The following is a 14,807-nucleotide window of genomic DNA, read 5'->3' as shown; positions in this document are numbered from 1 at the left end:
ATAATACTGTGTATGTCAAATTCGTTAATAAATGTAATAATTTAGTTATTTATTAAGTACTTTGAGTGTACTCTGTTACTGAGTAAAGGGACTTTTCTAATAAAAGGTTCGACGGTTTTCTTTTATTTTTTTTATTTTGTATGTATGTCACGCTATAACTCCGCCATTTGTGAACCGATTTTGACGATTATTTATTTTGCCGATACCGATTTTAACCATTTAAATTTGAAAAAAATGTTCGACCTCTAAGGGTGGTAAACTAGAGGATGTATGACTTTTGTGGTCGGTTTTTTTAGTACTTTGTACTGAGCCCTTCGGTACAATCGGTCTACTTTCCCGATCGGTCCACTTTCACTATTCGTCTACTTTCCCGATTGGTCCACTTGTCCAAATGGTCCACTTTCCCGATTCGTCTATTTCCCATTTCGTCTACTTTCCCGATCGGTCCACTTTCACTATTCGTCGACTTTCCCGATCGGTCCACTTGTTTTTCCCGATTCGTCCATTTCCCATTTCGTCTATTTTCCAAATCGATCCACTTGTCCAAATGGTCCACTTATACAATTTTACAAAAAAATCCGTTCTACAAATTTTCGAAGACAATTTGTAAATGCGTAATTGCAGATTGTCATGGAGTACGTACATTTTTTAAATATTTTTGATAATGATTGTAATATTTGTGAACCGTTTTAATGATTCTTTTTTGTTGGAAAGAGAGTAAGTACCCCAGTAGTGGTCCCTTTTAAATTTGAAGGAAATATTTAACCTCTAAGGGTGGCAAACTAGGGGGTGAATCTGGTTTCGTGCACTTTCCGGTAACCGATTTGAAATTTTTGAGGTAATTTTTTTAGTACTCTGTACTGATATTATCTGAGTAGGCGCATCATTAAAGTAGACCTATCGGGAAAGTAGACCGATCAGGAAAGTGGACCAAATGGGAAAGTAGAGCAAACGGGACAGTAGACCATACAGGAAAGTAGACGAAATGGGAAAGTAGACCAAACAGAAAAGTAGACGAAATGGGAAATAGACGAATCGGGAAAAACAAGTGGACCGATCAAGAAAGTAGACGAATAGTGAAAGTGCACCTATCGGGAAAGTAGACCAATTGTATCGAAGGGGTACTGAAGTTAGGTTAGGTTAGTATTCTCCTATAATCTCTTTTTTGCTTGCTAAGCGCTTTATATTGTTTCATGTTGGTGGAAATTCGTAAATGGCATTGGATTACTCATATTTAAGTGTACTATAATTGTATTATTTGTCCGTGAATTTTCCTAAAATGTAGACAAATAAATAAATAAACTCAAAGTTGTGGAATTGAGATTTTTTTAAATATATCAAGTACCGGGACGAACAAGTCGTGCGCCTGATAGTAAGCTACACGCCTGTCCATAACAGTTATAGTGCCATTCAAATCTTTTAATCGCAAAGATCTGACGGGCGCTGTCACTGCGCTCGTCACCCTAAGACAAGTTGACAAGTTCCATGTGCCCTTTTTTTTTTTTTTGACGGGGGGGAAATCTTTATGGATACCCCTGAGCCCAGGGAGACTCAGGGGTTATGTGGGGACTCTCCCTCCACACTGGAAGGCCTACCCCACTAAAACCCCCCCGGGTTTCCCTCTCGCCGGTTGAGTCGGCGCCGTGGGATCAGTGAACATTCACCACGACGCCGCCCGGCCGCCCTAGCTTGCGCCAGGGCTCCCGCGCCAACGGAGGGACGAGTCGGTTGTCCTCCGACCCGCCCCCCAGACGAGTGAGGCCGTGCAATGTAGGCTCCGGAGTCCCTGTCCAGAGCCCGCTGGTCTCACTAGGGGATCAGGCGAGCAGCGAACTGCCTTCGCCTTCTCCCCGTACGTCTGCGCCGGAGCGGGTGCGCGTCCGCCGCGTCCTCGCGCACCCGCTCCGCGGCCTCCTTTTGCGACATAACCTCTGTGCAAAAGGAGGCCATCGCCTCCCAGGACTCCTCGCTATCGAGCATGGCGGCAACCACGCTCGGCAACGAGAGGTCCTGCCCTATAGTCCCCGTCAGAGTGCGGCGCTGCTCATCCCACCGGCTACACACCTCTAGGGTGTGCTGCGCGGTGTGTTCCCTCCTCGCCACCTTGTGCAGGTAGTGACCGAAGCAACCGTGCCCGGTCAGCACCTGCACAAGGTGGTACGACAGTGGCCCATGGGACCGGTTTACCCACTCTACGAGGACAGGGCGAATCGCCTCTATGGTACGAGCACCATAGGGGGGATCCGCCAAGCCCTCTAAGTTCCATGTGCCTGTACTTTCACCAATGTAATATGAATATTAAAAAAAAAAGAATGTTACTGGGAATAATGTGATAATTTTTATGCAGACAAAATTTAAATATTATAACTACATCTATATCTTAGATAAATAAATTACATTATATTCTTAAAGACATTTTCGCCTAACTTGATTTAATTTTCTGTCATTTTGATTGCCTACAAGACAGGCCACGCCTAGCTAGTGTAGGAATCAAAAGTAACTCCATTCGCGAATGTATTAACACATTTAAATCATGTCTCCTATGTCTCGATTATCCATTTGTAAACGACAACCTACATATTGGTTTCATTATTACTTTTTTGAATGGTGGTTTTTCAATTCTACTACTCGACAATTTTAAATTACGACAGTTTTTGGCTTCGTGTGCGATGTGTATTGGTGCCTTTAAACAGTATTCAAAAGTTTTGTCAGTGATGCTTTTTAATATCCTGAACGCAGAACTCACTCCAAAATTCTTTGACCTTTTCTTATCTTTTCTTTTGATCTCAATATTTTGAGTTATACATATTTACATTCCATAAATATGTATAACTGAAATTATAATAGTAATACCACGAAATACTGTAACGGTATAGAACGGGAGGTACCAACACAATTATAGGAAATAAGTTCGTAGTTTATTATCGTAGCAACTTTACAGAGTTACAATGTAGTCCTATGAGTTGGTCCACCGCTACGCAGCTACGAAGGGAGCTACGGAAACTATCTCACGATTGGTGCCGGTAGCGTAGGCTTTTTAGGTGTAGCGTAAGCACCATCTCAGCAGACTTCCAGCAAATGTGGTGAAATACTGATAAATTTACAAATATACGTAATTGGAAATTTAAGTATACTTACGAGTAACTTGTGCTTACATTGGTTTTTTATAATGAATATCATGGTGTTTTGCTACAATGACATTAATTTATTTTTTGTGACTACTCCATTAGTTTGTTATAATCAGTGATGGGAATTAAGAGTTAATTTACTTAAAGTATGAACGTTTTCTTAGTATGAACATACCCAGTTCGTCATCAATGCGTATAAATGTCTATTTTTAACAGACTTCAAAAAAGGGTATGGTTCTCAATTCGATTTAAATTTTTTTTATGTATGTTACGCATTTACTCCGGCATTTGTGAACCGATTTCGATGATTCTGTTTTGTTGGAAAGAGGGTAGATCCCATTTAAATTTGAAGACAATATTCCACCTCGTACGGTGGAATATTTTGTGTTGCCACTTTTTTTTCTTTTTGTGGTGTACTTTTGGTGTTGTCACATGTTTGTTTTTTAAATGGCTAAAGTATTTAAATACGGAAGTACCTATAGAATAGTACGGAAGTACCTATAGGTTATAAATGCCTACATAAATTTTCCCACTCATCATTACGTCAATTGCTACAATTTATTCTAGCTTGGTACGCGGACACAATTATATCAAAGCTAAGGTTATCAAAGGGTGAACAAATACTGCGCAATGCACTTGCGTTACGTAATTTAATTTTAACAACTTGAGATAGGAAATGTGGATGTCGGTAGAAGTTCGTGGTTCTTTTGTTTTCTTACTCATGTTCAACTTTGGTCCGTTTGCGTTTTTTTAACATTAGACAAAGAAATTTTGGATCTTTTATCAGGCACCATTTAATTCAGTCACTTTATAAGCAAATAAAATAAACTAATATTTTATTTAATTATTACTAAATAAAATATTAAAATACCTATTTTATTTTATGACTTTGGTTTCCAGTTCTTGAGTCGAAATTTTATAGATAATAAACATAGAAAGTAAATAAACTGCCTAAAGTTAGCAACTTCTTTTAATTCCATTTATTATTGTAATATGAGGTTTATTGACTATTACGATGTTTTACTACCATCATATTCATTTTTTTTGTGAAATTACTCCAATAGTTTGATGTGATTGAAAAATTCATTCGATCGGGCTGGATTCGAACCCGCGTCTTTAGCATACCAAGCTGACGCTCTTCCAACTAAACTACGAAACGAACCAGCAGACCCAACGAATTTTTCTATGTGCTTGTTGTAGATCTTTGTTTTTGTTTTTTAACAAGTTTTTATGCAGTAAAAAATTTATGAAAGTGTTTCTTCGCTCAGCCAGGTACCTTTACAGCTGCTGACTAGAGAAGTTAATTTAATATTGTTCCAACAAATTTTTAAACCTTGTCCAGCGCCGAAACTCTAGCACCCAAGCAAAAACCTTGTATAGCTAAAAAGACCACTTAAACCGTGGCTTCGACAGATTTTACTAATAAGGTCCTAAGAGTTAAAACCTAGGTTTAAAGCCCTCCAGAGTTAAAAACCACGAATTGTAGTTAATTAAAAGTAAGGTTTACGGTATCGCATTAAAAACCAGTCAATAAAGTGTTATATTCTGTTCCCATTTTTAAATGAAGGTCACCTTCGGCCGCATTTATTCGATACGAATTTCATTGCGCTCATCCCGCGTGGTCGCCGAGTCCGCGTTGCCGCCGCGTAGCGACCGCGTGCGTCTGTCATGGCAAAATACGCTCTAGACCAACCTAGAAAGTAGACAAAATGGGAAATAGACGAATCGGGAAAGTGGACCATTTGGACAAGTGGACAAATCGGGAAAGTAGACGAATAGTGAAAGTGGACCAATCGGGAAAGTAGACAAATAGTGAAAGTAGACTGATTGCACCGAAGGGATTTATTTAGCTTTTACGTTTTAACTTAAATGAGCGTCCCGGCCACGCGGGCGAGCCTGACTTGAATTTGGTATCGCGGCGGCGGCCGCGCGGTTGTATTATTCACACGAATTTAAATGTTGTTGCCTAGTAAATAGAATTCAGATTCGCCATTAATGTACATGAAGGCGTGTCAACTGGGCGGTGGTCGCGCGAAAAGTTTCTCGTGTGACTGGGCGCTTAGACCCCGGGAACCGGAGTAATTGCCAAAAGCAATTTTAAAAAAAATGGTACGTGCACCTGATTTTTATAGACGAAATATCATTACCTTGTCGAAGTGCACCAGTGTTTCTTGTTTTTAACAGTTCTGCAAATGTGCGTGCAAAATTTTTATAATTAATTTTTTTTATGATACCGAGTGACGGGATGGACAAGACGTGCACCTGCGACAGTCCTGTCCATAAGAATTGCAGTGCCACTCAGAGCTTTAAATTACAAATACAAATATCTGAGGGACACTGCCACTGATCCTGTCGTCACCCTGAGACATAAGTTGACAAGTCCCATGTGCTACAGGCACATTAACATTAACCTTGAAAATAGTTACCACAATTTCGATATTCCTCCCAGAAAATTGCTGAGCCATTGATAATATTAATCTTGATATGTCAGTGATAAATTTTGTTACCAGTAATTAGTTATTTATAAAACTGTCATCCCTAATAAATACCCTCAACATCGGAACGCAGTAATGCTCACATTACTGCTTGGCGGCGGAAGTAGGTAAAAATAATTATTTTTCCAATAGACACTGTGACCTTTGATCTCAATTATCAAAGATTTCGCGCTTTCGCACCAGACGAAAGTTTGAGAAAACCATTACACATAAGCTCAATTTATATTGCGGCGGAACGGAACGGCAGCGAATTTTTGTAACGTACAAACTAGATACGAGCCAAAACCTTCATCTAGCATCGAGTATTCGATGGTATCTAGTTTACACGGCACACAATTGGCGATAAGGTTCATTATGCTGTGTACAATATAGTTACAAAAATTCGCTTCCATCCCGTTCCGCCGCAAAATAAATTTAGCCATACAGTGTGGAAAAAAATAATGAGACATGAAGGTGAAGTACTTTAATTAAGATAGCTAATTTGATTTAAAGGAAACATTATTTTTTCCTAATAGAAATAACTGCATTCACAGAATTTTTTAAAAGCTTGCCTGAACCGGTAATCGAATCAACTAAAAATGCAATTTTGTTGAAGAAAACACCGTGAGGAAATCTATGGAGGAAACGAGCACGTCGAAGGTTCACAAGCCTCTGAAAACGCGTGAAGTCAATGAGCCAGGGTGGCAGTCTATGGCCTAAACCCTCGCCTGAGAGGAGACCCGTGCCAAGTACTGGGACGTATAAATGGTGTGATGATGAATGAAATGTAAAGGACCATAGACAAAGAAGACACAAGAGAATATAATTTATATATTTTAATAGCATCATTGAATGCAATACAAACCAATAGTCCAATTAATATCACAACGAAAATACATTCGTACAACATAAAATTAAATCTACAAAATAATTGCTTACAAAATATACAAAATCTAAGTAAAAATCCGTATATTATTATTTTTAGCATACATTAACATATAAATCGATCGTTTTTACAGATTGTTTATTAAAATAATGTAATGCTGTAAACAACCCAGGGAATTCCCTGTAACATAACTTGCAAACAAAGATTAACCCAGTTCTTTACCAAAATTGGTTGTATTGGAAATCGAACTCCTCATCAAGCGGCCACAGCGATCACTTCTGGGCCACTGAGGTCGTCAAAAGACAAACAAATTAAATTTTTATCGAGTTGTTAGAGCTATTTTCCACTAAGCGACTGAGCATGACTGTATTTTACATACAAATGCAGTCGCAAAGGTCTGAGGGGCAATATGACAGTCATTGCTCTTCGTCACTCTGAGACATAAGTTGACAAGTCCCATGTGCTTGTAATTTCACCAGCACACTTAACTTTCGAAACCGGAACGCAGTAATGCTCACATTACTGTTCGGCGGCAGAAATATGTAAGGTGGCAGTACTTCACAAGGAAGCTCTGCTACTAAAAACATCGGAGTCGCGGTCGGTTATGTTATATGACTTATTTGACCAAATAGGAATCGCGCGCAAGTCGCCCGCGACTAACGGCTTAGTGTAAAATAGCTCTTAGGTATCGCGATTGTTACAGTTTTTTCCGGATCTAAATAGCAATTTATTTTTTCAAACAAACCAACGTTTCGGGTTCTTTACAAGTCCCATGGTCACGGCTAACTGATGTAGATCCGAAAAAATAATTTAATTTCCAATTTTTTAAAGGAAAGCGACAGTGATCGAACATTGAGCATGTTTGCCGAGAATGTACAGAAGTATTTAAGGTTCTTTGAAAGTAAATAAAATACTCATCCAATTCCATACATTTTCTAACTTCTATTAACTAATTAATAAGCCAGTAATTTATTAAAAATATTGCATAGTAAACTAATTATACATTATAAGCAGAGAACCGAATAGGCAAAGTATATTTACTCAAACGTCAAGAAAGTAATTATACAGAGAGGATAACACCCCATACGAGATTGTGGAATTTTTATATTGTATTTTGTTCATATTTCTCATGAATTTACAAGAAAAGTTCTATAAATATAACTTATTGTTTTGATTTTTCGTTACTTTTTATTTATACTCTGCCTGTCCCGATCTTTGATCATGACAAACATTAAATTAATACAATAGTGGAATATGAATCGAGAATGTGACAATTAATATACATTTTCATTAAATAATATATAAAGTTCGCAGCACTTTCATCGATATCGAATGTTGAAAAGTAAGAGCTGAGCCTATAGTTGTCATAGTTTAATAGGCCCATTTTGACACATGTCATCGCAAAGTAACTAGGGATGTGAATCAAACAAATCGTTAATCACATTACTCGATTCTCATTAGAAACCGATGTAACATTTTAAGAGTTTGCAATTGTTTAGATTATTATGTTTTCTATCATATTATATAATGCGCAAATACAAATAATGTTATTTAAAAAACGCAATAAATTTCGTTGATTTTATTCGACGTTGCGTCTTTCTTAGCTGTCAACACAGGCATATTATATTATGACAACTAAAGATACTAAAATGTATGAATAATATTAGATGTTTAATCTTTACTAAGTATTTTTGTGAAAATGCTGACTGAATCTGTCTATATCTCGAGTTCCTAGTTTTTCGTGATTGCTATTTATTGGAAATAACTATTTTTCAGATCCATAGCGCCTATATGTGTATTGTTGAAATAAACCAACGCTTCGTGGTCTTTACAGGTCCCATGGTCACAGCTGACTCAGTTGGTATTAGTCAAGAGTCAGTTATGTTTAATAATAAATGCAAACCACTCTTGTTCTGAACTCTTTTCTTATTTTTAATTTACCGGAAAACATTCCAATCTACGTACGATTTGCAAAATATGACGACATGCAATTTCTACTAAATTAATTTTACAAATTAAATGGTTATTAGGATTCATCCAATTAATGTTTTCACAAAATTTACTTCTGATCTAAGGGTCGTATTCTAGAACTCTACTCAATGCTCAAGTCAGGACTTGAGTATGATTCAAAGCACTAGAAATCATACTCAAGTCCTTGCCATTAGGGTCGTATTTCCAGTGCTTGAAATCATACTCAAGTTTGCTCAAACCCTGACTTGAGCATTGAGTAGAGTTCTGGAGTACGACCCTAAGTGTCTTTTAAACATTTTTAACTTTCAACGATCCTTATAAATAGGGTTATTTTTTGTAAGTTTCATAACTAGTTGAATATAAACTATTACAAGTCATACAAAGAGTAAACATGTCATGATTTTGGACATAACAATTCATAATATCAAATGTAAGTCAGAAAAATAGTTATTCATTAAGTTGCTTAGGCTCAATTTACATTGTCTCGTAACGGCAAGGAATTTTTGTAACGACTGTACATAGCACAATGAACCTTATGCCAATTGTGTAACGTATAAACTGGATGCGATGAGGAAGCTGCAGGAATTCCCTGTATGCAGTGGCAGATTTGCCCTAAGTCCCAGTACGCCCGGTCCTAGGGCGGCCAGATTTTAGGGGCGACCAATCGTGACAAGAAATTCACTCATGGTAACAAGAAATAATCCAAAGTAACTAAATATTCTAAAGGCTCACGCACATTATGGCGGGCCGCTAGCAGCTATTATACTTAAATAAATTTATGAATCGATTTCGATAAAAGTTGGCAATGAAGCAAATTCATTCTGTAGTCTACCAGTATATGATAAGTGCTGATAAAGGGGCGGCTGGTACTGACTGTATATTCTGGGGCCTAGGGCGGCCAAGACAGACTGCAAATCCGCCTGTATGATTACAGACATTTACTTTCATTCCGTTCCGAGGCAATGTAAATTGAACACTAGGACATAAAAAAATAAATTCATAAATTAAGAAATACTAAAGACGCCCGCCGCGTGAAACGGGACATACGCGTGGGTTGTCTCGTGATTGTCCAATTAACAAATTAAGGCAGCGTCTAGTTTAAGTTGACACCCAAGGTTAAGTTTGTTTAACACTTATCTACCCAGAACCAAAAGGTCGGCTTGGATGTCGGGTGTCTTAGGGCATCAACTGTACAACAAAGTCAATTACAGAGCGATGCCAGACGATGCGATGCGTTATATGTAATAGCGCTGCGTTTTTTTTATATGTGACGGGACGAACAAGTGCGCCTGATGGTAAGTGACACGCCTGTCCGTAACAGTTGCAGGGCCGCTTCACCCTGAGTCATAGGTTGTTAGTCTCATGTACCTGTAATTTCACCAGCACCCTTACCCTTCAAAACCGGAACGTAGTAATGCTCGCATTACTGCTTGGCGGCAGAAATTGGGAAAGTGGCAATAGACGAACTCTTTCACAAGGAGCTCTATTTAGATTATTTTATTAGTTGTTCTACATATAAATAGTAGCGACGTGCCACATGGGACGTTGAAACCACAGAACTAAGAATGAAGCAAACGAGGTTAGTTGCTCACCGCCTGCGTCTGCACACTTATTGAGTGACCGGGCTATCAGGGCTTTCGTGGTGTTTTATTAAACTTAACTTTCCTAGTTTTTCTTACCACGTATGTCTTTTCTTTCTAAAGCCGATATTTCAGAGGGGTTAAACGTTATATGGTCACAGGTAAACGTCTACGTTCATCTCCAACACACTGTCATATTATGGTAAGAAGTCTGTAATTCATGATAATTTGTCGATTGGACCTGTCTATCCTTTTCAATAATACCCTATACTTATCTATTAATCTATTGAATATTCTCTGTTAACTAGGCACTTTGCGAAATACACCTACATATTATGTATTATTATAATTATGTTGTCTTATTATTATATGTACATCTGTTTATCTAATTAGGACAGGAACTTTGAATCGCTTCTCATATAAAAATCTACTTACAGGTTTGTGTGTCTTCGTTTTTAAATAGATAGTTTTCTTAATTATCAATTTCGTAATTTCATAGGACTTTGCTTGATAGATGATGGTTGGACCTCATTTCGTACCTTCTTAGTAGGGTTCAAAATTATCAAGATACATATTTAGTTTGATAATTATATGTCATGATAATTATCTTCATTGATACTTATATTATTGTGTTTATATTAGACATACGTTGCTTTTGCTGATCCCAAGTTTTTTACTTGCTTTGGGATCAGAGCTACATATGTGATATTGTCTAATAAAAAAATATCCGATACATATCCGAAAATTATCCTTGATGATCCATAGTTTTGTGTCTTAAATTATGACTAAAATGACAAACGGTGAGAAAACGCAAAACGGAAACCATTTGGATACATATCGGGATACAAACACGTGTCACGAATGTCGTGTCACGTGTTTGTATTCTAACTAGCGATAACATTCTGTTGTTCCAATGAATTTCATAAATATAAAAATTATTATCAAGACATATTCATCAAGATAATTACCGTGATAATTATCATGATTGTTATCGATGATAATTATCACTTGAAACCCTGCTTACAACATTAATGGTCCCAACTTAATTTTGACTTAAATGAATTATTGACCTCGCAACGTATAACACGAAAGCGATAATCGAACCATGTAAATAACCTTGTCTATCAAAATTATTAGTTATGTCTGGTCGTTATGAATGGCATAATTTTAAGCACTCTTTAGCACTGTGTCCATACTAAACGTGTGTTTTACGTCCCATCGTTTATCACGAACCGAGGTAACTTGCAATTTTGAAGTCAAAAATACAAAAATCCTTTATTTCTAAAAATCCTTTACTATTTGTATACGTTATATAACGTTTTGTCTACTTAGTACTTATTTATGCGTTCCCAGTAACTATTACAAGTACTCAAAGCTTCAAATGTCTACAAACACACGCTAATACCGCGCTAGATTTTCTAACAACAAGGAAGATGGTCGATTATTCGCTTATTTGCGTAATTCCAAAAGGATAAATTGGTCAATTATCGCGCGGGATAAGCGTCAGTTTGTAGTCTCGTTATTAAAAGCTGAGTGGTGACCATTTTGGTAACATGTTATATGTAATCGTGTCTGTTTTACGTCAAGTCTTTTGGTTAATTTAATTTGTGTTTTATTATGTCATTTTTAGTTTGTTATCAAATAAATTATTTTCCCTTCTTTCTTTCAAAGTCAAATTTGCTATTTTTTAACCGACTTCAAAAAGAACGAGGAGGTTCTATTCGACTGTATTTTTTTTAATGTATGTTACGCGATAACATTTATGAACCGATTTTGATGCTTTTTTTTGTTGGTGAGAGGGTACCTCAGTATTGATCCCATTTAAATTTGAAGAAAATATTCCACCTCTAAGGGTGGCAAACTAGGGGATGAATCCGGTTTCGCGCACTTTCCGGTAACGGATTTCAATAAAACTTGGCAAATAGATGTAATTCCCCGATGATTTGAGGTCGGTTTTTATTTAAATAAAAAAGTTACAATTACTGTTTATTAGTCATCGTAACGGACCTTGAAAGTAAGCTGCTTCGTGTCGAGTTTTCAACGTGAGTGGCGCGAGCGCAGCATATGCGTTCATACTGAACAAAATACCTGCACATGTGAGTAACCATCTTATCGACCAAATTCAAACAAAAGTACATCTTAAAGCCAAAGGTTGATTATTTAAATAATGTTACGATATTTAGCTTAGTTAAAACGCTTACATAGTTTTTCATGTTGACTGTACTACGATCTCTCCACGCACATGTGTATAGTGTAAATAAAAAACGCAACACGAAGGTATGTAGTTACATTTAACAATGTCCATCTTAGTTACCTCATATGTATATCGTAGACCGCAAAAGTGTTTGCAACAACCCCAGCGAATAAGATTGAATATTTCACAGCACTTTTAAATTTTTTGAAAAGATTTCAATTCCTTTGTAGAATAACGTAAATATAAAAGTCAATGAATGTTAAAAAATACTGTTTTTTATTCACCAGGGTTGTCCATCCATTTCTATAATATAGTGTGTATGTTAACATTGTTTCAGACCAAATCAGGTAACCCTACGGGCCTGTTCTTAATTTATCATAATGCATTCATTCTATATCAGCTAATAACTAAGGATAAACTTCAAATAAATACAGCAGAGGTTGCTTTTGCGATTTTGTTATTTCCTTTCTCTCCTAAATTCATATTTTGTGCTATAGCAGTAATTTTCAAGGCGAGACTCCATGTCCACTTGCACTAAACTTATAGTTCGTATTGTCCCATAGATTTTGCTGTTAAGCCGCATTTGTGAGTGAAAATAAATAAATACTATTATTGTTTTTAGGATTACAAAAAACGTAAACAAAGAAGCAGCGATCGTAAACCCATTTCTTCAGTCAACAAATTACAGTAAAGTTGATTATATAATAAAATACTAAACGGACACTACGTTTAATGTTTGGAAGCTGTTTTTAATATTGCAACTCTTTGAATAGATAGAGAATGTAAATAAAAAAATTTTTATAGTAAGAACTACTAATAAAAAAAACGTAATAATTACATAAAGGTAGTAAATATGTTTAAGAATTTTGGTTCACGGTATTTATTACTTGCAAAATGTCTGAATAAAATGTAGCCTGGGGTCGATTCAGAAAGTTACGATAACACAGTAGTCAACATACACCCGAATCGAACGTCGAACTGTCGTATTCGAAACCGAACCGAAATGACGTCACACCCGTACGATTACTCGAACTTCTCGACCGGCAAAGGCTGCAAACGTGACAGTTACCGAACGTCCTATTATTCACAAAGCAAGAATGTAATATGGAAATATCTTATTCTTTTAAATAAGGTCTGGATTTTGTTCAATTTTATTAAATTATTTTAATGCAAGACAAATGCATTCCGATATTTTTGGGCCTTTAAAGTCTTACGAAAGTATATAAAACGTTTTTAATTTTTCTTATAATCTTTATTCACTGATCAACTCCGTAAGCGCTGTTGGATAACGATATCGTATCCGAATCCGAATGTTCTGAGTAGCTCGGAAAGCGTCCTTCGATTCAAGAACGATATCTAATTGAACGATTCGGTTACAACATCGAAGAGTTCTGAATCGGGCTCCTGATAAAAGACCCAACATTTCCTTCTGTCTAATACTAAAATCAATGCTCTAATGGATAAGACAGTCCTAACACAATGTATCAGAAGGGTATTTCGCATTGCAAGCACTGGTCAGTAAACTTAAGTTTAATGCAATGGAATGTGCGAGGAGCCAGAATAAAGGTAAAAAAAATCACGTGTCGCCTACAGCAACATCTGCTATACCCAAGTCTAGAAGTTACCCTGAGATCATTCTCATCAGTCGTCGTCGACAAACCTGGCCGGAGTGTTCCTTTGCGTCATCCTCCGCAGCAGTACGAAGACGACGCCGGACAGCGCCAGCACCACCGGTACCGACAGCCCGATAGCGATTATGAGGATCACGAACAGCGAGAATCCTTCCACCGGGGGAGAGCCGTACCCTATCGTGTACGACCTGTAGGTAAACACAAATCTGTTACTTGAACTAATCATCTAAATACAGTGTGTTTTTTTAACTGGGACAGTATGGGGAAATCCGAAACCGTAGGAGATACACAGAAACTTCCTTAGGAACGATTAGATCTTTTTTGTGCAAACAGACATAGTCAACTTTAAGGTCAAATGTGAGTTTACCATAATTTAAAAAAAGTAATTTTATTACATTAGACGGACTTCCCGATTTTTTTCGTCACTTACAATAAAATGATGCTTACATGAAACTGAGTCGATCAGCACTAAAAACAAGTTTGATCAGTTTTATTAATTTTTATGGACAACTCACCATTGATAAAAAAATCGACTATGCCAAAATTGTTTTTATAAGAGAAGACTTAATGGTTCCTAAGACTGTTACTGATTGACCCATAGACTGTCCATTAAAAAAAACACTGTATAATATTAATGAACATGAACAACGTTAAAACATTAGCTTTTCAAGACACTATCACGAAACTTAAAAAACAAAATGGATCTACTGACCAACCAGTGTAGTTGTGTTTGGTGTAGAAGCCGTCTCCGGTCTCGCCGAAGGAGATGACCATGTCTTGGACCAACAGAGGGCTCACGCTATCGAAGAACACGCGCATTGTGCTGGGCCAGGATAGCGAGCTGCGGGAAGAACAAATAATAATAATAAAATTTATTTATTGAGACAACTGAGATCCAATCAAATGTTAGTAGGTACAGACTTAAAACTATATCAGTATCGAG

At 37.0% G+C, this 14,807-nt stretch overlaps 1 protein-coding gene across 1 annotated transcript in view; it reads right to left on the bottom strand.

Annotated features, from left to right (window-relative positions):
• Positions 1 to 11,903: 11,903 nt before the first annotated feature.
• Positions 11,904 to 14,807, bottom strand: part of LOC113240349 (glycosylated lysosomal membrane protein-like) — a 25,670-nt gene continuing 22,766 nt past the window's right edge. Inside the window, exons 5-6 of the mRNA XM_026477628.1 lie at positions 14,577 to 14,705; positions 11,904 to 14,052 (exon numbers count right to left, since the gene is read on the bottom strand). Coding sequence (XP_026333413.1) covers positions 13,875 to 14,052; positions 14,577 to 14,705 — 307 coding nt within the window. The 3' untranslated portion in view covers positions 11,904 to 13,874. The remainder of the gene's footprint in view (positions 14,053 to 14,576; positions 14,706 to 14,807) is intronic.

Source organism: Hyposmocoma kahamanoa, unplaced genomic scaffold (assembly GCF_003589595.1).
Source record: "Hyposmocoma kahamanoa isolate Upper Pololo Valley unplaced genomic scaffold, ASM358959v1 134, whole genome shotgun sequence".
Taxonomy (NCBI): Eukaryota; Metazoa; Arthropoda; class Insecta; order Lepidoptera; family Cosmopterigidae; genus Hyposmocoma; species Hyposmocoma kahamanoa.
The sequence above is the reverse complement of the archived record's forward strand: the minus strand, read 5'-3'. Positions and strand labels throughout refer to the sequence as shown.